At 43.5% G+C, this 27,722-nt stretch overlaps 1 protein-coding gene across 1 annotated transcript; it reads left to right on the top strand.

The window, feature by feature from the left end:
• Nucleotides 1-280: 280 nt before the first annotated feature.
• On the top strand, nt 281-27,722 carry LOC311235000 (E3 ubiquitin-protein ligase TRIM35-like; the record flags this gene model as incomplete). Its single annotated transcript, XM_084322310.1, has 6 exons — nt 281-676; nt 4,909-5,127; nt 5,428-5,450; nt 6,843-7,482; nt 19,314-19,657; nt 27,536-27,722. 6 exons carry the CDS (start codon nt 281-283, stop codon nt 27,720-27,722), a joined length of 1,809 nt encoding a protein of 602 aa, XP_084178436.1.

Genomic DNA, 27,722 nt, shown 5'->3' on the forward strand with positions numbered 1-27,722 from the left:
ACCACTTCTGTAAAGAAAGACTTCGCTGTGGAAGAGAAATAAACCATTTGGATATCTTTGTTTTACACTGGAGCGGCTGTGGACATTATTTGTCTTTATCAACGAACGTACTACTCACGAGTAAGCAACTTTAACCAGTAGAGTGGAACGTCGGCCCTCATAACAAGTGATCAAACAGTGACTTCAACCAGCTGCTGACTGAATCTAAGTAAGTTTATAACAAAAGTTAAAGTAAACTTCAGGGAGATTTCCAGGGGAGGGAGTGTTACTGAGAGACAAAATGGCTTCGTCTCATTGTGAAGAGGATCTGTCTTGTCCCGTGTGCCGTGAGATCTACACAGATCCTGTCATCTTGTTGTGTAGCCACAGCTTCTGTAAAGCCTGTCTGCAACAATGCTGGAGAGACGGAGAAGACAAGAACTGTCCACTTTGTAGGGAAGTCTCTTCAATGTTAGATCCTCCTCGTAACTTGGCTTTGAAGAACCTGTGTGAGGCCTTCAGGGAGAGAAGCCAGGGAGCTCCAGCAGGTTCTGAGGTGCTCTGCAGTCTGCACGGTGAGAAACTCAAGCTCTTCTGTCTGGATGACCTCCAGCCCATCTGTGTGGTGTGTCAGTCCTCCAGAAAACGCAAGAGGCACAACTGCTGCCCCATAGAGGAAGCTTCGGAGGATCACAAGGTATGGCAAAATCATTATTATATTAATTTATTCAAACTTTAATTATACTCAATAAATACACAGAGTAAACATTGTTGTCACGTTGTTAATGAATACAGAAACAATGACAATCAGAACAATTAGATGGGATTAGATTCAGACACTGATGTTGGAGTTGATTTATTTTTGTCCACAATGTAGGAGGTGTGAGAGTCAATGTCAGTGTGGGATTCAATGTCAGTGTGGGAGTCAATGTCAGCGTGGGAGTCAATGTCAGTGTGGGAGTCAATGTCAGTGTGGGAGTCAATGTCAGCGTGGGAGTCAATGTCAGCATGAGAGTCAATGTCAGCGTGGGAGTCAATGTCAGCGTGGGATTCAATGTCAGTGTGGGAGTCAATGTCAGTGTGGGAGTCAATGTCAGTGTGGGAGTCAATGTCAGTGTGGGAGTCAATGTCAGTGTGGGAGTCAATGTCAGTGTGGGAGTCAATGTCAGTGTGGGAGTCCATGTCAGTGTGGGAGTCAATGTCAGTGTGGGAGTCCATGTCAGTGTGGGAGTCAATGTCAGTGTGGAAGTCAATGTCAGTGTGGGAGTCAATGTCAGTGTGGGAGTCAATGTCAGTGTGGGAGTCCATGTCAGTGTGGGAGTCAATGTCAGTGTGGGAGTCAATGTCAGTGTGGGAGTCAATGTCAGTGTGGGAGTCCATGTCAGTGTGGGAGTCAATGTCAGTGTGGGAGTCAATGTCAGTGTGGGAGTCCATGTCAGTGTGGGAGTCCATGTCAGTGTGGGAGTCAATGTCAGTGTGGAAGTCAATGTCAGTGTGGGAGTCAATGTCAGTGTGGGAGTCAATGTCAGTGTGGGAGTCAATGTCAGCGTGGGAGTCAATGTCAGTGTGGGAGTCAATATCAGCGTGCGAGTCAATATCAGCGTGGGAGTCAATGTCAGTGTGGGAGTCAATGTCAGCGTGGGAGTCAATATCAGTGTGGGAGTCAATGTCAGTGTGGGAGTCAATGTCAGTGTGGGAGTCAATGTCAGTGTGGGAGTCAATGTCAGTGTGGGAGTCCATGTCAGTGTGGGAGTCAATGTCAGTGTGGAAGTCAATGTCAGTGTGGGAGTCAATGTCAGTGTGGGAGTCAATGTCAGTGTGGGAGTCAATGTCAGCGTGGGAGTCAATGTCAGTGTGGGAGTCAATATCAGCGTGGGAGTCAATATCAGCGTGGGAGTCAATGTCAGTGTGGGAGTCAATGTCAGTGTGGGAGTCAATATCAGCGTGGGAGTCAATATCAGTGTGGGAGTCAATGTCAGCGTGGGTGTCAATGTCAGTGTGGGAGTCAATGTCAGTGTAGGAGTCAATGTCAGTGTGGGAGTCAATGTCAGTGTGGGAGTCAATGTCAGTGTGGGAGTCCAGGGTGGCCTGGGTGGCAAACGTACTCCAGTCCGTGAGTTGAAACCGGTGCTGCAGCACAGAGTCCTCAGACTTGCATCTTTCAAGTGAAATACATCATGAATTAATGAATGAATGAATTCCATTGCAGAAGCAGCTCCAGGCTCCACTGAAGACCTTACGTGACAAGCTACAGGCCTTTAAAGAAATCAAACGAACATGCGTCAGCACAGCAAAACACGTAAAGGTACAAATATTCTGTATTAATGATAAATGATTTACTGTAAGGTTGTAGCTGCACTCAACCTGCACACAGTAAAAAAATAAGTGCCCTATTGTACATTTGTAGTCCATTGTGGGAGAGACATGATTTTTAAACCCCCCTACTGTATATTTCAGTTAGTTAGATAGTAAATTATAACACTACCTTATGCATACTGCACCTTATGTGACACTGTGAATGCTGTATAGTTAGTTAGATAGTAAATTATATTGACTTATTTCCTTAAACTTATTTGTTTACACTGCGTGTGTTGTTTTTACTACCTGCACCCCCCCCCCCCCCCCCCCCCCCAGGGGCGTAGTTATTGGGGGGGGGGGACACAGGGGACATGTCCCCTGCATGTTTTCAGAAGGCAGTTATGGTCCCCTGCACTTTTTTACCGTCCAAAACAATGTTACACGATAATAAACGGAGCCGCGACGCGGCACTTGGACCACACGGAAAACGGCTGCTTGTTCCATCTCTGAGCTCAGGTCTCTGACGACCTGAGCCATTGTCATGCAAAGACAAGGTGAGCACCCGGCGAGGGACGAGTCGCATGTTTGTGTGCACACGCTAAGTACCGAGCACAGCTGTCTTTGCACAACAACAACAGCCATGTCGTCAGGTGTGCTCAGATACATAGCACCCCTCCCCTGAAAGTTTGGTGTGAAGCTGAACGATGGTCTGTGTGAAATATCTGTCTATGACCTCGTTGTATTTAAAAGCCTCTAGGCCAGACCTGGTTCTGACCGGCCTGCAAAAGATTACATCATAATTAAAAAATAATAATAATATCTTATTTTTTTTTTTTACTTTTTTTTTTTACTTTTTTTTTTATTTTTTATTTTTTTACAACTGAGGTAGGTAGATTACATTTGTAGAGACTAAAGTACTGAGAAAAGGACCGTTGGGTACCGGTATCGATTCACAGGTACCGGTACCGTATCGGTTCAAATGTGAACGGTACCCATCCCTACTGAGCACACAACTGCAGGGCAAGGTCATTTTTGCTCATGAAATGCATAAAAAATGACAAAGTTGCAATTAATTTCAAGGCAACTAGGCAGCAACAATCTCGAACACATGAAAACCCTGAAAGAAGTCAAACCATCAGATGATCACCGGCACAGGTACTCATCCATGTTCGGAGAGGAGAACTGCATGATGAATTTTCAAGGCGTTTTCAAGATTTTAAAAAGGTTGAGGATGAAATGCAGCTGGTTTCCTCTCCCTTTACCTGCAGTGTTTTTTTTTTGATCCACTTTTTCTCCATTTTCTATATTTTCTCCCATCCCAATTTCGTATCATCCAATTCAACCCTCCCCTGTCACGAACGCTGTTTCTTGCCTCCCACAAGCCGGCTGCAGTGAGGACTAAGTCATACATAGCACAAGTCCCCTCCGGTACTTGAGGTAACAGCAGTCGCATCTTTTCACCTGCGCAGCTCGACCTCTCAGTGTCGAGGAGTAACGCGTGGGAGGCTCACGCTGCCCCCGACACTTCCTGATTCTACTGCGCAGGCGCACCAACCGACTTGTAGGAGTCGCTTGTTCACAACGTTCGATCCCCACCCTTCAGTTTTTCCCTCCCCGTAATACGGCCAATGTGTATTACTGCGGACGACCAGCCAAACTGAAAAACAATGTGGAGAGCTGGATTCGAACACGCGAATCCTAGCGTCTCCACACTGGTGGCGAGTGCCTTAGACCACTACGCCACCTAGCCGCCCCCCTTTACCTGCAGTGTTGATAGTGCACCCACTGATGTTCAGCTTGACCTCATTGACCTGCAGTCTGATTCACTACTGAAAGAGCACTTTAAGTCAGCATCACTGCTAGAGTTCTACTCTGCTCTCAAGGAGGAGAACTTTCCAAACATGGGGAGACATGCTCAGAAGATGTTGGTTCTCTTTGGATCCACCTACATATGTGAACAGACATTCTCAGTCATGAAGTTTACCAAATCCAGGTACAGATCCTCTCTCACTGATGAACATGTCAGCTGTGCTTCGCATCTCCACCTCAGACATTCAACCTGACTTTGATGGACTTGTTAAAGCTCAAAAGAGACTGGATTTCTCACACTGAATGAAAAAAAAGAACTGAAGAACACCAAAATGTGGGAATATAACAAGTGAAATGGGACACTTGATCCTTTTCTTTTTTCTGCACAGTAAAAAAAAGAACTGCAGAACACTAAAATGTGGAAATATAACAAGTGAAATGGGACACATGATGTTTTTTTGCACAGTTCTGAAAACATTAAATGTAAAGTCAAAAAGGCTACAAAACTGGGACACTTTTCTTTACACAGTTACACAGTTCAGCTACAAAGATGATGTGATGTCTTTAGAAATCTAAGAAAATCCTTGTTTCAATAGTATATGAAATAAATGAATAAATTATATTTTTGAAAGCTAACCTCACCTTTTAATTGCCAAATAATAACACACTCTTACCAGCGGTCAAAACAATGCCATTTACTGCTTTTTATATAGAAATCAAATATATTATGCATAATTGAGTTCCCCCATGGTGCTATGGTGCCTGAATTTCCCCATCAATCGATCAATAAAGGAATATCTTATCTTATCTTATAATCTCCAGGTCCAGGCCCTGCACACAGAGAAGCAGATTGAGGAGGAGTTTAAGAAGTTTCTCCAGTTTAAGGAGGCCAGGGTAGCTGCACTGAAGGAGGAAGAGGAGCAGAAGAGCCAGACAATGAAGGAGAAGATTGAGGGGCTGGACAGAGAGATGTCAACCCTTTCAGACACAATCAGAGCCATAGAGCAGGAGCTGAACGCTGAACACGTCTCCTTCCTGCAGGTCAGGACTGGTCTCTCTTCAGTTCATAGGGAATGATGCTGAGGATGTTTAGTACACTGTAAAAACTGGGATTGGGGTTCATTCATATTTATTAAATAAGTATTAGTAACCTATACATAATAAAAAAGACTATGTGCCGTTTGAAATAGAAATGAGCTGAATTCAATGCATTTGAACCATTTATGAATTGCATTTTACCCAGTTTTAGTTTAATACAATTAGCTGATAGTTTAAAAGTGGCCAGATGACACTCAGTTTTTACAGTGTCATGTTTAACTTGATCTGTCTTTACCTCCATAGAACTACAAGACCACACTGGAAAGGTAAGTGATTTACCTCTCTTTTTGTCGCTCTCTTTCTCTCTCTCATCTCTATCTCTTTCTATCTCTCTTTTTCTCAATTTCTCTCTCTTTCTTTCTATCTTTCTCTCCTTTCTCTCTCTCTCTCCTTTCTCTCTGACTCTCTTTCCCTGACTGCTCCCATGTTAACCCTTTCACCGCCGCACTACCAAAACGGTTAACCCTTTCACTGCGACAATACACAGACGGTTAACCCTTTCACTGCCACACGACAGCCGGTTAACCCTTTCACTGCCACACGACAGAAGGTTAACCCGGCGACCGTCGGTTGTGTGATAGTAAAGGGTTAACCTTCTGTCGTGTGGCAGTGAAAGGGTTAACAGGCATCGCTGTTCACCACGGCCGTGGGTGGGTGCGCGACTCGCGGGCGGGAAGCGAAGTTCTTTTTCCGCTCCGGTTGGATTCAGAGGCGTGCGCCACGCGCATTTTCACAGAAACACACTCAATATCTGCATTATTACCACATATAGATGTTGTTCAACCAGCTAATGTGTCTGTATCTTTCCCGATACAAATAAACCATATTACTATACTTTTTCAGGAGTACATCACACTGATCATCATTCTAAAATTCATTCTAACATTCTAATTAATGAGATAATAACGGGTTATACATGCAAAATGGACACTGGAACTGGAAATCTTTTATTTTTATTTTTTTTATCTTCAAACGGGGACTGACTTCAACTTCAACTTCAACTTCAAATTACTTTATTTTCCTTTCGGAACTTCATTTGTGCTTCAGTGGTTGAAAGACAAACATACAGTCACAATACATAGACACTCTATAAAACTATAAAAAAAAACACCAACTACATTAAAACTACAGTATCATGTGGAGCAGTTCTATATGTATATAAATAATAAATAATAGGCATTTACAGCTGTTCCAATGTAAATCCGTGCGCTTCTGCTCTGAAGTGGACGGCCACGCGAGCTGTTCTCTCTCTCTCTCTCTCTTTCTCTCTCTCTCTCTCTCTTTCTCTCTCTCTCTCTTTCCTTTTAAATCTGCATCTCAGATTACAGGTGCTGTTGTAATTGGATGATCTGGATGATGTGACTGAAGTTGAGAGGGTAGTGGAATGTACAATAGTATGTATGTATGTATGTATGTATGTATGTATGTATGTATGTATGTATGTATGTATGTATGTATGTATGTATGTATGTATGTATGTATGTATGTATGTATTTATTGTGTATTGTGTATTTATTGATTGAGTGGAAATGATTGTATTAGAAACATGATGGAGAAGAGATGGAATACAGTTATCTTTATGGAAATCAATATCTCTCTCTTCTCTGCGGCTCTGAAGCTAAGCCCACAGCAGGACTGACTCTTGAATGTTCTTCCAGAGCTCAGTGCAACCTGCCTGGTCCACAGCTGGTCTCAGGAGCGCTGATAGACGAGGCCAAACACCTGGGCAACCTGACCTTCAGAGTCTGGGAGGAGATGAAGGAGAGGGTCAAGTTCACTCCTGTCACTCTGGACCCAAACACTGCATCACCCTGGTTCTCTATATCTGATGATCTGACCAGTGTGAGACGCACAGACACACGGCAGCAGCTCCCTGACAACCCAGAGAGGAGCATGGTGTATAACGATGTTCTGGGTTCTGAGAGCTTCAGCTCAGGACAACACAGCTGGGAGGTGGAGGTGGGAGACCATCCTCACTGGGTTATAGGTGTAGCTAAAGAGTCATTTGACAGGAAGAGTAAGGGGCTACATGCATCACCACAACATGGTATCTGGGCTCTATGTCATGTGAGTGGTAAGTACTGGGGTGGTCTGGTGATCCTCACAGTGAAGAGGAGCCCCCAGAGGGTCAGAGTACAGCTGGACTATAACAGGGGGAAGCTGTCCTTCTACGACCCTGAAGACATGACTCACATCTGCACTCATCAACACACCTTCACTGAGAAACTCTACCCATACTTCGGTATAGGACGGGCTGGTGAAGCCAAACACCCTGATATAAACATCTGCCCATCAGAGGCAAGATCTGGAGCGGCACAAGACCGAAGAGGATGGAGGAGCTTCGTCGATGGCCTGTGTTCCTTAAGCTAAGCTTCAGCCATCAGAGGTGTCTCTCTCTGTGATATAGTCATGACAGTGAGGTGTGTGTGTGTGTGCGTGTGTGTGCGCGTGTGTGTGTGTGTGTGTGTGCGTGTGCGTGTGCGTGTGTGTGTGTGTGTGTGCGTGTGTGTGTGTGTGTGTGCGTGTGCGTGTGTGTGTGCGTGTGCGTGTGTGTTTGTGTGTTTGTGTGTGTGCGTGTGTGTGTGTGTGTGTGTGTGTTCGGGACCGATCCCACTTCACTTCCCTTCCTCTGGCTCTACCGCCTGGCAGGTATTACCTTAAAGAGATTAAGTAAGGTATTACTTACCTTAAAGAGATTAAGTAAGGTATTACTTACCTTAAAGAGATTAAGTAAGGTATTACTTACCTTAAAGAGATTAAGTAAGGTATTACTTACCTTAAAGAGATTAAGTAAGGTATTATTTACCTTAAAGAGATATTTCACTTTAGTTTCACTAGTTTCCTCGGTCTTACCTCCACACCTCCAGGAACGGTGCTGAAGATGACTTGAGGTTCTACTAAAGTGAAATGTCCCTTTAAGCATTAACTATCTCATTACGAACAAGGATGTATCTTATTTGTTTTAGGACAGAGGAGGCGATTGTCTTGTGATTTTACGGAAAGAGTTCATAAATGTGCCCTTTTTTCCCCACGGCTGAGCGATATCGACGCCATCGAGGTCAGAGGTCAGAGTTGAGACGCACCGCTTGACCCCCACGTGTTGGGGGGGGGGGTACTGCGGTTAGATACATGTAGTGCAGGGGCGGAGCTAGGGGGTGGCTACCTGGGCTCAAGCCCCGGATGTATTCTGAAAAGCCCCGAATCTATTTAAAAAAAAATATAAAAAAATAAAAATAAAATAAAAAATATGAAAATATGTTTGCACCAGATTTAGCAGAAGCTAATTTCCATCTGTGGTCTATCCAGCTGCTAACTGTATTTGAGTGAGTTAAGTCTTGGTGTTATGGTAGGCTCAGACCTAAGCTTTAAATCACAATCAACAAGTTGACAAAAACTTAATTCTTCCACCTTAGAAACATAGCTAAAGTACGGCCATTTATAAATCAAAAGGACGCTGAAAACCAGATCCATGCCTTTATCTCAAGCCAACTCGACTACTGTAATGCACTCCTTACCGGCCTCCCGAAAAAATACGATGATAACTATTTTATTGCAATGCACTATTGCATTATTTTATTCTATTTTACTAACTATTTTATTGTACTGCACTATTTTACTTTGTATCAGTGAATCATAGACGCCTGGCCATAAGAGCATTCGGAGCATCTCTGCTCTCCCACTATTGAACTTGGGGGAGCAAAGGTATGATCTTGCTCCACCACTTTTTGATTATATGAAAAATATGATATATCCCCCCCCAATATATAAATCTAACCATAACTACGTTATGGTTAACTGAGTTTTATAGTGAAAAGAGCAGCTTTATTGGTCAAGATTGAAGGCTCTATATTGCAGGAAATTGCACGTACAGGTTCATTAAATTCAAAAAAAAATGTCATGGAGGGGGTCGTGCCGGACCCCCTCCATAACCACCCATTCATTGCCTGCCCCCCGCCCCCAAAAAAAAAAAAAAAAAAAAAAAAAGGGGGGCCCATCTGGGCTAAGCCCCGGATCTCCTACAATCCTAAATCCGCCCCTGATGTAGTGGAAACACTGGTGTCTGTGAGAGCGTGTGTGTGTGTGTGTGACGGGATGTGTATGAAATATGAATATGAAGCTACAAGGAATCCATGGGAAATGCAGTTGTACATTATTACTACAGTATTGAACTGAATGACCCTCCAGTTAGAACCCCCCCCCCCCCCCCCTTGTCTCTATTCTTATTTTTTTTAATCATTTTCTTTGTAGTATATGAGAACTCTTGTGTTTCTCAGTAGGTGTAGTTTCTACAGAGCGGCAGGCGTGTCTCTGATGCCGTGCAGAGGTTCACTGGTGACACCAAACTGCAGCTTGTTCAGTCTTTTGGCGCCACCTTGTGGCCATATTGATGTGTGTTGTTGTTTTGTTTGAGCTTCAGTATAAACGAGATTTCTATCTGATCAGAGACACTCGGTGGTTAAAACATCATTCGGGAATAATACTAAAGTTCTTCTCTGTCTCCAGAACGTCTCTGAGGATGGGATCTTTTTTAAAAACTTTTATATTGAAACATGGATTTTCCAGTTAAATGATACAAATTCACAAATCAATAATTATTTGAGGGGGGGAAAGCGATATTTTATAAAAGCTCTGTGGATGTATTATTAAAGAAAAAAATAATAGTCTACATACTGTACACATTTTATCTATAGCAGCTTTAAGATTCTAACCGTTTCAAATGAACAAGGTAACTTAAGAGTTTCATCCTCTGTTATGAGAAATAAATTACAATTATGGAGAAGAGGTTGTTTCTTGATCAAGTATCAACAGGAGTTATGAGCACGGAAACGATACCTCCGTCGGAGCTCTGGTCGTAACCTTTGTAGCAGGTTAACTGTTCTCACACTGGAATGTCAGCGTTTTTACTCCAAAAGAAATGTTAATCTGATATTAGGATGTCTATTTTGTTCCTGTTTTAAAGCCCGTTATTGTGTTTAATAAATGGATACTTGTGTCAAACCGTGTTGTGTTGTCCTTCCTGCTTCAAGAACAGAACTGACCAATAGAGCCTGATCTGTATTTAAACATGGAATCCACTTCTGTATTTAAACATGAAATCCACTTCTGTATTTAAACATGGAATCCACTTCTGTATTTAAACATGGAATCCACTTCTGTATTTAAACATGGAATCCACTTCTGGATTTAAACATGGAATCCACTTCTGTATTTAAACATGGAATCCACTTCTGTATTTAAACATGGAATCCACTTCTGTATTTAAACATGGAATCCACTTCTGGATTTAAACATGGAATCCACTTCTGTATTTAAACATGGAATCCACTTCTGTATTTAAACATGGAATCCACTTCTGTGTTTAAACATGGAATCCACTTCTGTATTTAAACATGGAATCCAATTCTGTGTTTAAACATGTGTAGCATCCTGAATATTCTTCTATTTATTCAGAAGTGCTGACTTAACCTGTTACTTCCCCTGTGTGCACAAAGACATGATAACCAGTGTTTCTCTTTGATATCTCGCCCCAGACTAATAATGCGAGGTGCTCTTCTTCCTCCGGCTTCGATATGGACCATTAACGTGACATTGAATCATCTTTCTTCCTGCCTTGAGTGTCCCATAGTGGGACCAGTTTTTTTCTTTTTATATATTTTTTTAAATTATTTTTTAAACATAACATCAAATTAGACACACAAGCATTAACAGTAAACATCCAATGAAATCACCATTTGAATCATTATAAATGTAGTTTACGAGATATATACCTAATACTTGCTATCTAATACCATACATACCTATGCTCCTGCTCGCTCACCCCCCCCCGGACCCCCACTTGGATAATCCATCCATTTTAATTTGTTTCTAACCAGGCACTACAATTCATATGCTAGCTTTTATTCTCTTCACCACTTCTAACCAGATTGCAATGTTGGTTTCACTGACACCTAAAATTCTTGCTGTAGATATTTCTAGATAAATCACATCGAGATAGGTAAGAACCCATACCTTCCGGCAAATCTTTTCCGGTTGAATCCATCGTGATGCTATCAGCTTTTTAGCTGCTGTGAGACCGGATAAAACTAGTCTCTTTAGCTGTATAGGGGCTGCAAACTGAAATACATCATTCAACAGCAATACAGAGGGATGTACAGGTATATTCAGAATTAAGAATACTCATATTTGCTGGGACACTACTTTCCAGAATATCTTAACCGGTGGGCAATCCCAATACATGTGCATAAATGTACCCTCATCCCCATTTGTACATAAGACATAGGGAGTCTTGTTTAAGTCCCATTCTGTTCAATCTTATAGGAGTCAGGTATGTCCTATGAATATAATTAAGATTAATTTGTTGATGGTCCGGGTTACATGACGCAATTCGAACGTTTTCCCAGACTTCTTGCCAATCAAAATCTATTTCCAAGTCTGGTATATCCCTCCTCCAGACTGAGTCTAGGGGGAGCATTCCATACGAAGACGTTAGTAAGTGATGATAAAAATCAGATACGAAGCCTCTCGATGTCTCTCTTTCATAGAAGAATTTGTGATATCTGTGGTGCTCAATTGGTATCCCTAATGAGACTCCATGAGCCTTCAAACAATCCAATAACTGTGCGTAAAAATAATATGTGGAACTGGTGAGGTTAAATTTTGTATGTATATCTTGATAGCTACAAAAACCCTGTTTGTTGAAAACATCTCCCAATGTGTGTATGCCCTGCTTTTCCCATTTGGTGGTATCTTATAGGTCGTTTTCCAATAAGGAGTGCATTGTTATTGAATACGGGAGTATGGCTATGCCATTTATGTTGGTTAGAATATTTTTTTTGTGTTTCACGCCATATCCGGATCACATGTGTAATAAAGGGGCCAAATTTCAATTCGCATTGCTTAATTGATAATATGGTGTATACTATGTCCTGCAGTCTATGTGGTACTACTATATTTTCTTCTAAGTTTCTCCAGGATACAGATGCTTGGGAGTCAAACCAGGTTGTCAGTGGTCTTAAAGAGTACGCTTTAAAATAGTGGTAAAAGTCTGGAAATGCCAAACCTCCGTCGGCTTTGTTTCTCTGTGCATGGATCTTTTTATTCGTGGAGGTTTGTTATTCCAAATAAATGTATATGCGGTGGAGTGTAATTTTTTCCAGTAACCATCAGGAGGGGGTAACGGTAACATTGAGCTAATGAAGTTGATTCTAGGTAAAACATCCATCTTAACTATTGATACTCGTGCCTGTACTGAGTTTTTAAGTTTGGACCACCTGTCAAAGTCATATTTGATCTTATCTTGGAATTTTGTGTAATTGTACTTCACCGTTTGGCTTATAGTAGGGAATACCTCAACTCCTAAACATCTGAAGTGTTTAACCATTGGTATTTTTTCTGGAAGGAGTATATTCTTTGCAGGGGCATTAAGTGGAAGGAAGGCCGACTTTGGCCAATTTATCCTAAATCCCGATAGATTGCCAAAGTCATCAATCAACTTGAGAAGATGAGGCATTGAGGTGTTAGGGTTTTGCATGAACAATATTACGTCGTCCGCATATAAACTAATATGATGTTGTGTGCCCTTAATTGCGATTGGTTCTATGGATTGGGATTGTCTTAGATATTGTGCTAAAGGCTCTAATGATAAAGCGAATAGTCCGGGACTAAGAGGGCAACCCTGTCTGGAAGAGCGCGATACCGGAAACAATTCGGAGGTGATTATACCTGTTGTAATCATGGCCGATGGGTCTTTGTATAATACTTTAATCATATCAATTAATCCTTTTCCTAACCCCATCCTTTCTAGTACTGCCCATAAATAAGACCATTCCAACCTATCAAAGGCTTTCATCGCATCCAGGGACAGCATCGCTATAGGTGGGGTGTCATCCTTGCTGGCATCTAGCACATGTAATAACCGTCTTATATTATCCGTGATCAAGCGGCCTCTTATGAAGCCAGTCTGATCAGGATGAACTAAAGATGTCAGTTGCTTTTGAAGTCTGATGGCTAATACCTTGGAATACAGCTTGATATCGGTTCCGAGGAGGCTCAAGGGTCTATAACTACCGCAATCGGTGGGGTCTTCGTCTTTTTTAAGGAGGACTGTTATGAGTGCAATATTGTCGATCTTATGGAAATTCCCCTCCTTGATTGAGTATAAAATCATATTAAGTAATAGATAGGGGTCCAATTACATCCCAGCATGAGAGGTACATTTCTGGTGGGATACCGTCCCTTCCAGGAGCCTTACCACTTTTCATTTCAGATATGGCCTCCCTAAGTTTATCTAGTGTGATGGGTGTTTCTAACTGTTTAGCGTCATCCTCTGATAGTTTAGGAAGGTTAATTTGATTAAGATATATGTCCATTTTGTTTTGATCGAAGGCCATTTCTGATTTGTACAAGTTGGAGTAAAACTTTTTGAATGTCTCGTTGATTTTTTTAGGGTCTGTAACAAGTCCTTGCTGTGCCTTAATAGTAGGGATATCTGCAAATTTTGCGTTGGCTCGTATCTGCATAGCTAGTAGGTGACTTGGTTTAGAACCATGAAAGTAATACTGTTGTCTTGTGCTACGTATTTGAACTTCAGATTGTTGTTTTAAAATGGCATTAATCTCTTTTTTTAACACATTAATTTGAGATTCCAATCGAACCGAGTAGTTGTATTGTAAAGAGGAAAATAACGTAGAGTAAAGCATTTCCAGCTCTGCCAGTTTTGAACAACGATTCTTGCGTATTTTGGAGGAAAAGTTCCCGGTAAAATCCTTGATAACTCTCTTTACCGACATCCATAATATTCTGGGATCCTGTACCGATTGCGCATTCTCCAGCAGGAATACAACAAGAGCTTCTTTGAATTGTGTAATGAATTCCTTGTTTTTCGGCAATATCGAGTTAAATCGCCATCTTGGGGCTCGGGATGACAGTATACCAAATGATCCTTTTAGGAGTAAATAACAGTGATCTGATAGTGCATTGGATACCATTTCCACTTCATAGTTATCAAATAGTCTAGGGGATGCAAAAACATAATCTATTCTGGAAAATGTGTTATGTCTTGCAGATCGACAAGAGTACTTTCGGGTCGTAGGGTTGAGTGATCGCCATAGGTCATTTACACCTGTATTCTTAGACCAATCCTTTAATGCATTAGATGAATTTTTCTGATCATTGGAAAGGGTGGGATAAGATTTATCCATTCCGGGATCCCAAATGGCATTAAAATCCGCACCAATTATAAATGAGTATTCAGGAAAGTTTAACATTGTTCTGGTAAGTGTAGCGTAGAAGTTAGCCTCCTACAGATTTGGGGCATATGCCGCTACCAACACTATTTTCCTGTTCCTGTATACAATTTTAGCTATGGTTATCCGACCATCTGTATCAGACCATACTTCCTGCAATTCAATATTCAACTTCCGTTTTGCGACTATAGCAACTCCACGGGATCTCGTTCCAAAGGAAGAGTGGCTAATGTTATGATATATGTTGTCCGCTAGCGGTACTTTGTCTTCCACTAAAAGGTGCGTTTCGCTTAGAAGAGCCACATCAACCTGTTTGTTTTTCATCAGTGTGAGTACGCTTTTGCGTTTATGTTGTTTATTTATTCCCCCAGTATTCCAGATCATTATATTCAATATATTCCGTTGAGAGCAGAGCTTTAGCATGATAACAAACATAAAAAACACCCATACATATATTCCCTTATCCCTCTGAAACCCCATAGGATTCCGACCCTCCCTCCCTTACATGACCAGTCTGCCCAGACCGAGCGATTCATACATACATACTTTCCTATGTATGTCATAGGATCTAACATTCTAAATTCTACCATAAGTAGAATGTCAACTGTGGCTTGGCCACTCTCCCGTTAAATAAAAAGAAAAAAAAAAATGAAAATAAAATAAAAATAAAAACAAAAAATAAGCTTCAAATATCATACCATAATCACTTACATTTTATACGAACTTGTGTAAGTTAAAACAACCCAAGAATAATAGATAGGTATTGAACTGAATAGAGAACCTAAAAAAAAAAGAGAACATTTACTTAGATCTTGAAAGAGCTTTGCTATGCTTAAACACCGTCCTAGAGTATAAAGTGGAGAAGTAGTGGAATTATTTTCAATTAATAAAAAGAAGTTTTTAAATACGTAAATACGTATAAATACGTATACGTTTTTAAATACGTATGTGAAGAATGTTATTCCCCCGGAGGTCTTCTGGCTGTATGTCTGGCCACATATTGCTGTGATTCCAGAATGTTCCATGCGGCACGGTGGTGTAGTGGTTAACACTGTCGCCTCACAGCAAGAAGGTCCAGGGTTCGTTTCCCGCTTGGGGACCAGGTTTCCATGATGCCAGGTACCCAGGTGGGGTATCTCCCAGGCCTTTCTGTGTGGAGTTTGCATGTTCTCCCCGTGCTCGCAAGGGTTTCCCCCCCGATAAGATAATGAGTCGGCCTACAGGAGGGAGATCGAGAGGCTGCAGAGCTGGTGCAGCTGCAACAACCTGGAGCTCAACGCTCAAAAGACAGTGGAGATGGTAGTGGATTTCAGGAAGAAAGCAGCCCTGCCCCCTCCCATCATACTGGGAGGCACTCAGGTGACCTCCGTGGAGTCATGCCGATTCCTCGGCATGACCATCTCCCGGGATTTGAAGTGGGAGCTTAACATCACGGGCCTGCTCAAGAAGGCCCAGGGGAGGATGTTCTTCCTCCGGCAGTTGAAGAAGTATAAACTGCCGAGGACCATGATGGCCCAATTCTACACGGCCATCATTGAGTCCATCCTCACCCACTCCATCATCTCCTGGTTCCCTGCTGCAGCGGCAAAAGATCTTGCCAAGCTGCAGCGGGTGATTCGCTCCGCGGAGAGGGTGATCGGCTGTCCCCTGCCCTCCCTCAGGTCCCTGCACGACTCCAGGGCGCTGAAGAGGGCGAGAAAGATCATGGCCGACCCATCCCACCCCGGTCACAGCCTCTTCACCCTGCTCCCCTCTGGGAGAAGGCTGAGGATCCCAAAGGCTGTGAAAGCTCGACACAGACTGAGCTTCTTCCCCTCAGCCGCCAGGCTGATCAATGCCTCAGGCCCCCCCCCCCCCCCCCCCCCCTCGGTACCCCCCCCCCCCCTGCCCCCAAGTGACACTGGCTAAATGACATTGACTGCACTGCACTAGTCCGTACTGGATCTCTGCACACTTCACTTTATATATATATATATATATGTATTTTATTTATTGATTAATCCCCCACTGCACTGTTTTCGTTTCTTGTCTGTGTTGGTGTTTGTTTACTGTGAAAAAAGAAAAATGCATACACTGTATTGCTGCAACAATTACCAATGTGTTTTACACAAATGGCTCAATAAAGGAATCTGAATCTGAATCTGAATCTGAGATCGCTAACGAATGATCATTTCTTTTATTCTGACTTGACGTAGGACAACCATAATCACTCTAGGTCTGCCGTTATTGTCGTTGGATCGGGTCCCCAATCTGTAACACTGATCCAGCTCAGGTACCATAGGAAGGATAGTTGGTCCCAGGATTTTATGTAATTCTGTCGCAAACACTTCAGGATGTGTGCAGCTCACCGACTCGTCCAGTCCGACTATACGAATATTCAGCTTACGAGATTGATATTCCAGCTCGAATATTTTAGCTTTTTGTTCTTCATTGTTTCGCTTAAGCTCAGCCGTTATATCGTTGAGATCCGTCTTGTGTTCTTTGTAGTTTCCCTTCATCTCAGCCGTTAACTTATCGTTGATCTCAGCTATGTCTTTGTAGATCAGACCGAAATTATGTTGATGTTCTTCCAAACCAGTTTCCAATGCTACGGTGCGCTTAATATGTGCGTCTGAAGCCACCCTTAGCGTTTCGATATTGGATTCGATAGAATCTTTGATAGCATCTACTTTTTCGGCTATTTCGGTTATTATTTTTTCGGTTATTGTTTTCTCCATTCTTTTCATTTCCCGGATGATATGTTCTGTATCTGCGGAGGTGTTTATAGCGGTTGAGGAGGAGGCCATCTCGTCAATATCCTCTGCTACTTTACGCACGTATCCCGCGACCATAGGCAGGTCCTCTGAACTTGGTTTTGGTTTTGGGTTTCCTTTCTTCGGTGACATCACTAATCTTTCAGTCAATATAGTTAGTTGATAATCTCAGTTGATATATGCGTCAAGTTTTAAACGCATTGGTGGTATATAAATATGTTTTTAAAACAAAAACAAAAAAAACGGGTGAGCAGCTCTGTCACATGCGACTACTCCATGGACGGGCTATTCCGGAAGTGGGACCAGTTTGCGGTCGCCAGCAGGGGGCGGTGGTGGCAGGCGGAGCGGAGGAGAAAGGAGCAGCGAGTGAGAAGCTGGTTACCTGGAGGGCGGACCAGGAGGAGGTCCTCTTCGACAGTGAACTCGAACGTGAACGGACGTGTGCTCTCGGAGAGCCCCGTTGAAGAGCAACGGGAGATAACAAGTAACTTTGCTATAACACGGGTTATCCTAGAAGTACAAGCGATAGAGAAGTGTGTGAATAGTGAAATGGAAAGAAGAACCAACTTCAGTAAATAAAACAGGTTATCCTAGAAGTTGAAGCGGTATATTAGCTTGCTGCTAACGGCTATAGTGATTCTGAGTATACCACAAGGCGAGCGTCGCTGAAGACAGGTGGTGTACATAGCCACGTTGCGTTAGCTGTATAGGCGACAGCAGGAGGGTCCACCAAGACCCACAGTTTAGCTGTGTTTAAGGTAGCAAACAGATTAGCGCGCGCCAGCTCAGTCAGCAGCCCCGCAGTGGACGTCTCGTCGACGCAGCCGAGGACACCTCTTCTTCCAGCAGAGGTCGCCACAACACAGCATGCTCCTCCAGCTCTACCACTGCCCCTGCTGTCTACCCCAGCCCGCTGGCTGATATCGCTGGATCTCCCGACGGCCATCTTGTCACCCGGACGAGGGGTGGTGAGAGTGGACCCGCCATCTCGGTTAAGTACAGCGGTACTTCGTGTGCCAAAACAATATCCATTCGAAACGAACGCTAGCAGCAGCGTCTAGGGGTACCCCAACCATTTTAAGCCGGCTTTAGCTAGGGTCTTTTATTTGGTAACGTGGGCCCACATGTAATTTATTTTTGATTGTAATAATTGTGTGACGTTCTTGAATTTCCCATTGAACTCCTTAATATGTGCCTGGGTCTTCCCCTACTCAAAGCGGGGCAGTAGAATTAATGTACTGAGCACAAGGTGCCTATTTTGGGAATAACGTTCCCCTGTATTGTGAGTGAGAGCACCCGGTGCCGAATGTGAATCTATTGCATATGAACCACATGAAGATATAACTCTGTAATTGCTACTTGACCAGGCCTTATATAAAGGAGACGTAGATGGGAGCACGGTGTGTGTGTGTCTGTTACTGAGCTCTTGTTCTAACCTTTGTTGACCAGGTGAATATATGACTATTCGCATTACTATTTAACCCTTCTCCACCCTATTCGTATTACATGGTTAAAGGTCTCTACAGGTTGTTAAGGAAGGGTACTGCTTTGGGGGAGCGCAAGATCATTAGTCAACTAACAGTCACCAGGTGTGGGAGGGCTAACGGAGGTACTGGGGGAAGTGAGAGTGTGTGGGGAGCTACTGCTGACCGCCCTGGAGGGCGAGGAGGACCAGAGTACCACCCCCCAGGTTAGTAAATCCTGGGCCCCATCCGCTCCTGCTGCCCGACCTCCAGTTCGATGTTCCGGGCCCAAAGACGGGGGTTCAGATAGATTAGAATCTACTGCATCCCGCTACCAGGTGGCCGTGTACAACCACTCCCATAAAGCAGGGATAATCCACCCTGCTACATTTGGCGTCACGAACAGGATCAACATCCTACTCTACTTCCTTGACGTCGACCAGTAGAGAGACCATGATGACAGACGAACAGACCCGCGCCGCGCAGGAAATGGCGGCGAAGTTCGAGAAGCGCTACACTCACCCTACGGGAGCAACGAGACGGCCAAGACGCCGCCACCGAAGTAAAGAAAGAGGAAGCTGAAACCATGGAGGAATTGACCGCACAGGTGAAGGCCCTGGCGGACCAAGCCCACCGACAAGCAGGCCTCCCGCCGGGCCCCCTCGCAGACCGTGTATGTCCAACGGGACCGAAAATGCAGTGAGTTCGGAGGGGGAAAAGAGAGAGGGGAGTCGCCGGTGGAGGACTGGATCCGGGAAATCAAAGCGCATTTCCGGATCAGCAGAGTGCCCGGCGACAAACAGGCGGAGTTTGTGCAGCAGCACCTAAAAGGTGAGGCTAAGCGGACGGTGCGCTTCGTCATGGAAGGAACCGCCCCAGATCCTGCCGCCCGGCTGCAGGAGCAGTTCGTGCTCGGCCTGCGGGACGAGATGCTGCGACGGGAGATGAGGAAGTACGTGAGGGAGGACGGGGGACGGACGTCCCTCGACTTGATGATGGCGGCGATAGACTGGTCCGAGGAGGAGATGGTCCTGCCCCCCACTAAGGGTCCCGCCCGGGGCCTGATCCACGCCGCCGCCGCGGAGGGACGCGAAACCCCTCCTAGCAGGCCTTGAAATTCTTGCCAGGAAGTCCGTTTCTATCTTTAGAAACACTTTAAAAGAAGGAGGTACTGTATAGTTTATATACATTAACAGTTTGAGTACCAGCCTCCGTGTCCTATTTACCCCGTTGAATGCCACCTCCTAGAAATTCTAATTATCGGCCCCAAAACTAAAAAAGAAACGTTAATAAAGAACCGGGGAGGACTAACCCCTTGGATCAAATCTGAGGTCACTAGTCTCGGGGTTATCATAGATTCAGAACTGAACTTCAATTCTCATATTAGCAAAGTGACGAAAACATCGTTCTTCCATCTCAGAAATATAGCAAAAGTACGACCATTTATTAATCAGAACGATGCTGAGAAGCTAATTCATGCATTCATATCTAGCCGGCTAGACTACTGTAATGCACTTTTCACAGGTCTCCCTAATGTAACAGGTTAATATGTCCCTCTTGTGAATTTCGCCAAAACACCCTTTTTTCATTGTTTTGTTTATTATTATAATTTTATTATCAAAAGTCTTTTGTTTTGAAACATCGTCACTTCCTGCCGAAGTGACGTATTTCCCCTCGCGTCTCTCATTTCTGAGCGTGCTTCCCTCTCGCGCCAGTTTCTCTGGAAGTGTTGAGAGGTAAGGACTGCTCTGTGGTTCTAGACATATCCTTGGGCTAAAAGAGCTTTATAATGGTGTAAATGTATGGATAAGTTGCCGGGCAATGAACCGGATTATATACATTAACTATCTATGTTGAAGAGTAACATTTGTGCACTTTCTGTGGAGTTATATAGAACTGGCGATCTTTTCTTTTGTAACACATTTGAGTAGGCCTCAACCCTGACGCTGTTATGTCTTCCCATTAGAATCTAAGAACCGAGGCGCCATCTTGTGGCCAAAAGGATAAGACAAGACATTAACTCCTGTGTGTATTTGGGTTTTGACAGGTAAAGATTGAATCTTATCAGTGGTTTTGTTATTATTTTAATGTATCTGTTTAACAGGTAATGGGTCCATCTTACTAATGGTTTTGTTATTATTTTAATGTATCTGTTTAACAGGTAATGGGTCCATCTTACTAATGGTTTTGTTATTATTTTAATATATCTGTTTAATAGGTAATGAGTCAATCTTATTATTGGCATATTGTATTATTTTGTATCTGTTTTAACAGGTGGATGAGTGACCCATATTGTATTATTTTTGGTATTGAGTTGTTGTATTATTCACTTCATGTTCTATTTCAATGTGAATTAAAAAGGGAGTTTCTCTGGAAGTGTTGAGAGAATCTAAGAACCGAGGCGCCATCTTGTGGCCAAAAAGGATAAGACAAGACATTAATCCCTGTGTGTATTTGGGTTTTGACAGGGTGAATAAACAACCTGAGATCCAGTCCTGCCTGATTATTGACAGTACACCAGAACACAACGCAAGCTAAACCATCGGTTACACTAAGAAAACCACAGAGAGGCTTCAGCTTATCCAAAACTCTGCAGCCCGACTGCTAACTAGAACCAAAAGGAGAGAGCACATTAGTCCAGTCTTAGCTGCTTTACACTGGCTTCCTGTAACATTTAGAATTGACTTTAAGGTCCTTCTCCTTACATACAAAGCTCTAAATGGACAGGGACCTAGCTACATCGCCAACACTCTAATAAATTACACGCCAGCAAGAACACTGCGATCATCAGCTGCTGGACTACTAGAGGCTCCCAGAAACAGTCAAAAGAGGATCGGTAATGCAGCCTTTATCAACTATGCCCCAAAACTGTGGACCAAACTACCCCAAAACATCAGGGAAGCCAACTTGCTAGACATCTTCAAAAGACATCTCTTTGCTCAGGCATTTCAATGAAACATCAGGGATATCCTGACACAAATTGTACTTACCTCCACTCCTACTTTTATACACTGCCTATCAAATTCATGTGTCGGTTCTATGCTAATTTTATCTCACTACCTCCTACTGTATGCACTGTAATTTTAAGATAACTATTTTATCACACTTTTTACTTCTTACTGATGCACTGCTCTGTTGTATGTTAAATACCCTGTTGTATGTCCGTTCTATTTTATAATTTTTTGACTATTTTTAAACTGAATCATTTTAAACTATTTTTATTATTTGTATTACTGAATGAAACTGTAAACAGAGAGCCTATTGGGATGCTAGATCCTAATGTGAAACACTTTGATTTACCATACCTTGCTACCTGTCTATCTTTTTTATGCTTGCTTATGCCTGTATTTTTTACTGTTGTGAAGCACTTTGAACTGCAACCTCTGTATGAAAAGTGCTATACAAATAAAGTTATTATTACTACTACGCAGCACAGCTCAGAGCAGTGACATGCTGGTGCAATGTAAATTATAAAGCCAGATGGAAAGACATTGAAAAGAAAGGGGAGGGATACAACATACAGGCACTAATAGGGGATAGGGAACTATTTAAAAGACAAGAACACACAAGTTAGAAAAATAATCCAAGGTCTTGAGATGGGTAATGTAGTGGCTATTTGTACCACTATCAAGCCCTGCAGTGCCAAGAGCTGAGGAGCATCAGGAACCCCCTTACCCAGCTGGTCCTGAGGCTGAGTCCACAAACCTGCTCTCTTAACACACCCCAGGAACAGAACACATCACCAATCAGAATAAATCAAATGACTACACAGCTAAAACAAAACTACATCACCTATTGGAAAACACAAACAAAAGCACAGAGCAAAATGCAGTGCTATCTGGCTCTAAATCGACAGTACACCATAGCAGATTATTTGAGCATGGTGACTGACAACTAAACAGAACCTTGACAAAATACAGACTGAGTGAGCACAGCCTCGCTGTTGAAAAGGGAAGGCACAGGAAAACCTGGCTTCCTGCAGAGCAAAGGCTGTGCTGTCATTGCATCCTCAGTGAGCCTGAAACTGAGTTGCACTTCCTCACCAATTGTGAAAAATACAAAGATATTAGAGAAACGCATTTAAAAAAAATTGAACTAATAACAAAAGGTTTTCTTGCACTACCAGATACAGGAAAACGACCAGTCCTACTAGGGGAGGACTCAACAAGCTGTGAGCTAGCAGCAGCCTATGTTGCTGCCTGCCACAAACTGAGGGACAGTGAGTGACAGTCACCTGACATGTTTATGCCATAATATTTTATGTTCTATTTTATGATGATAATTTCTGTATGTACTATGACATTAATATGTGTTTTGTAATCCATGCTTATGTTATTAATCATTTGCTTTGGCAACATGTACAAGTTGCGTCATGCCAATAAAGCAATTTAATTTAATTTAATTTAATTTAATTTAATTTAATTTAATTTAATTTAATTTAATTTAATTTAATTTAATTTAATTTAGAGAAAGAGCACCATACCATAGGGCTATGTAGAGAGAGAGCGAGAGAGAGGTATAGGAACATAGCGAGCCAAGCCGGCGCTGCTGCTGAGCGGATCATCTCAACACAAACGCAGTAAAGTATGTGATGATCAGTAATCGGTCCATCTCCGGTGCTCCTCTGAACGGGTGGCCATAACAAAACCACAGTGACTACAGAGGCAGGCCGGGGTGAAGCCTTGGATTTTCCTAAGAGGATGGTGAACTGGGCTCCTCCAGACGCCCAGGTGTGTAAAAAGTACCCAGAAATTATACTTAAGTGAAAGTATGGGTACCGTCTCAAAATCATACTCAAGTAAAAGTCCGAGTATCTGGCTAAAAACACACTTGAGTAGAAGTAAAAAAGTTTATACTTTTAAATGTACTTAACCTGTTCCACACATGGTGAAAATCCGCCTAAAATATATACCTAGGTAAATGGAATATTGCTCCACTTCTACAAGGGCTATTTGCATATTCTTGGTATCTAGGTACATCTATGGACCTCAGGGAATGTATTCACAGTGTCAGAAATATTGTGTCTATTACTAGGCTTGCTTAAATTGTGATGAAACAAAGGAGAATATGAATGATGATTTTTCTTTGCATCTTTGACAGTGAATAACACCATGCTAATAATGACCAAACATAAAAAAAACTGCCACTGATCTCGTTCAGTACCTTCTTGAGATCATGTGTACGAAGAATCTAAGGAAATGAATAAAGGGAAGATGATTAAACAGAATATAATTCTCCCATCCGGACCAATGCAATTTGAAATATTATTATAGAATATAGAATAGGAGGCTTATAAATTACCTTATTATAGCCAATTCGCACATTTATATATATATTATCTTTCAAATTCTCAAGTTCAATTTGGATTTAGTATAACCAGGCATGCATAAGAACAGAGAATGATATCTACTGTAATTTACTGTACCCTTTTATTTTCACCACAGTGCAACCATTTTGAAACTAATTACAGATCTAATTGTTGCTACATGCTAACAATAGGGAGGAGAAACTAACTGCGTTTCAATATTTATCAAAAACGTTACCTTTTGTGGCTTATTATCGCGAATAATAACAGTTATTGATTATTAATTCAGAACGCTGAACTTTGAACCCCCACAGAATCTGCCAGGAAGTGTAGTTAGCAAAAATTCCAACGCTGATCGGCAGCTATAGAGGCCCTCCACAAGATGGCAGCAAAAAGGCTACCATTCCCATGGTTCAAAATTTCCAAAATGGTTGCCGTCTTGCAAGAGACTTCAGTAAATCAAAAACTTAAAACTATCTAATGGATGAATGAATGAATGAATGAATGAATGAATGAATGAATGAATGAATGAATGAATGAATGAATGAATGAATGAATGAATGAAAACTTTATTTAACAGATTGCAGAATGGGTACAATACAGTACGGCTCAATACATACAATTGTTAAGGGGATGCAGACCTGAGAAAGACGTTTGTCTTGTTTCCATCAGGGTCCCCCATTTTCAATTCATATAGACATTTATGACATACACAACATACATGACATTTATGGCATAGGGACATATAGGTATTTAGTACTGATACATTTGTGACATAAGCGGTATTCAAATATACAGTACTGTTACCCCTAGATCCTGACAGAGTATATACATATGATGGGGAGGGGACTGTACATTAGGAGGGGGTGGGTGGGTGGCAGGGAAATATACATACGGCGGGGAGGGAATATATACATGCGGTGGGGAGGAGACTGTCTATTAGGAGGTGGTGGGGGTTTTGGGCATTTACGGTGGCCATTTTCGAATTGCAGCCTCCCGTAGGTGCTCTTTAAGAGCGGTTTGGAATGTGGGCAGGGATTCACATTCCTTTACAGCTTTGGGTAGGGCGTTCCACATTGTTGTGGCATAATTGCGAAACGTGTTTAGTCCCTTGTTTGAGCCGAATCTGGGTTTAACATGATTAAACTTTTAACCTATTGCTAAACTAACGTCTTGATGATAATATACATTCTACATGATTTTGTGACATGTTAGTGATGTTAATACTTGAATACGTTTGATTTTAAAATCGCAAATTTTTTGCATCACTCTGAAAAATATTGATTTATGACCAGATGCCATTTTGGGGTCGGTACCGACCCCGTCGGGCGGAACAGGTTGGCACTAAAAAGTAAAAGTAAAAACTCTTTTTTATGACCGTCTATTCTTCTGATAGCAGGTGTTTAATCAAAGATCCCCGCTTTCTAGTCTTGCACAAGGACCAATCAGCATTGGGTATGGGCGGGTTCATTTTCCATTGATGGGGATTTGAGTGCTCTTTTGAACTAGTGGCCATAACAAAACACTTGAAAAACCACAGTGACTACAGAGGCAGGCCGGAGATGAAGCCTTGGATTTTCCTAATGCCATCTGGCGTTATTGGGAGATGTGGACGTACATGATTAACCCTCAGGACCACACTCTGTGACGTCGGTTGGTTTGTTTTGCTCGTGGAGGGAGCTCGTGTCGTACAGTATTCCCCTCCAACGTGATGAGACACGCCGTGTGCCCAGCGCCCAGGAGGTCCTGCAAGGCCCCTGAATCCGTGAGACCTAAGATTCAAAGACCATCTCACTGTCAGTCTGTACATGCTTGTGGGTATGTGCGTGTGCCCTATTCTCCATCTCTCATTTTCTCTCTCTCACATTTTCTCCGTCTCTCGCTCCTTTTCTCTCCTCTCTCATTTTCTCAGGCTCTCTGTCTTTCTCTCTCATTTTCTCCCTCTCCTCTCTCCCTTTCTATGTATCTCCTCCATCTCTCCTTCTCTCTCTTTCTCCCCTCTCTTCTGGTCTCTGTCTCTTCTCTCTCTCTCTCTCCTTTTGTCTGTCTCTCCCCTCTCTCTCTTCTTTTCTCTGTCTCTCCTCTGTCTCTCTCCTTTTCTCTCCTCTCTCTCATTTTCTCAGTCTCTCCTTTTCTCTGTCTTTCTCTCTCCTTTTCTCCCTCTCCTCTCTTATTTTCTCTCCTCTTCTCCATCTCTCCTTCTCTCTCTTTCTCCCCTCTCTTTTTGTCTCTGTCTCTTCTCTCTCTCTCTCCTTTTGTCTGTCTCTCCCCCCTCTCTCTTCTTTTCTCTGTCTCTCCTCTGTCTCTCTCCTTTTCTCTGTCTCTCCCCTCTCTCTCCTTTTGTCCGTCTCTTTTCTCTCTCTCTCTCTCTCTCTCTCTCTCTCTCTCTCTCTCTCTCTCTCTCTCTCTCATATGCCCACACACGACACGTGTGAATGTGCACATGTCTGTGTTGCCTTCTCCTCCCGATCCATCGGTCGACGTTTTATATTGAACGTCATAACATTACAGATTCCTCTCATGTGTCCGCGGCACGCCGTGTGTCTGTCTGGCCTCTAGAGGGAGGGCTTCCGGTTAGAGAGGACACTGGCACGTCTCACCTGTTAGAGAGGACACTGGCACGTCTCACCTGTTAGAGAGGACACTGGCACGTCTCACCTGTTAGAGAGGACACTGGCACGTCTCACCTGTTAGAGAGGACACTGGCACGTCTCACCTGTTAGAGAGGACACTGGCACGTCTCACCTGTTAGAGAGGACACTGGCACGTCTCACCTGTTAGAGAGGACACTGGCACGTCTCACCTGTTAGAGAGGACACTGGCACGTCTCACCTCTGTTGATTGAAACGCCGACCCAACGGTCAAAAAGGTCTCCCGTAGATAATGTGTCATTCCAAAGGCGCGGCACGCGGCGAGCTCGTCGATGTTAATCTGATCAGACCGGTCGTGACGACGGCTCTGTTTGCAGAGAGACAGGAGGCGGTCAGAGGCCGCTCCCCCTCAGAGGATCAGGGATGTTATGTCCAGTATATTCACCCTGACCGCGGCCGCCACACCCTCCTCATCCACCACGACACATATCTTTTGTGATTTCTTGAATAGTTATTATACATTTCTTTTTTTAATCTTCTCATATTTGTTATGAATGACCCCTAGAGGAGGATGACCCCTAGAGGGCTGGCGGATGTGACATATATAGGGACCAGTGTCTTTTAAATGTATCATAGAGATAGTTGATTGCGCTTTGGATAATACTTCTCATCACATTTAAAGCCCTCAACGACCTCGCCCCTCCCTACCTGTCCGACCTCCTCCACCGTCACACGACCACGACCAGGCTCCGGACCTGGGGGGCCACAGGGCCTCCTGACACCTCCCACGACCAGGCTCCAGACCTGGGGGGCCACAGGGCCTCCTGACACCTCCCACGACCAGGCTCCGGACCTGGGGGGCCACAGGGCCTCCTGACACCTCCCACGACCAGGCTCCAGACCTGGGGGGCCACAGGGCAGCCTCCTAACACCTCCCACGACCAGGCTCCGGACCTGGGGGGCCACAGGGCCTCCTGACACCTCCCACGACCAGGCTCCGGACCTGGGGGGCCACAGGGCCTCCTGACACCTCCCACGACCAGGCTCCAGACCTGGGGGGGCCACAGGGCAGCCTCCTGACACCTCCCACGACCAGGCTCCAGACCTGGGGGGCCACAGGGCAGCCTCCTGACACCTCCCACGACCAGGCTCCAGACCTGGGGGGCCACAGGGCCTCCTGA

This window comes from Notolepis coatsorum, assembly GCF_963971535.1.
Source record: "Notolepis coatsorum genome assembly, chromosome: 10".
NCBI classification, from domain to species: domain Eukaryota; kingdom Metazoa; phylum Chordata; class Actinopteri; order Aulopiformes; family Paralepididae; genus Notolepis; species Notolepis coatsorum.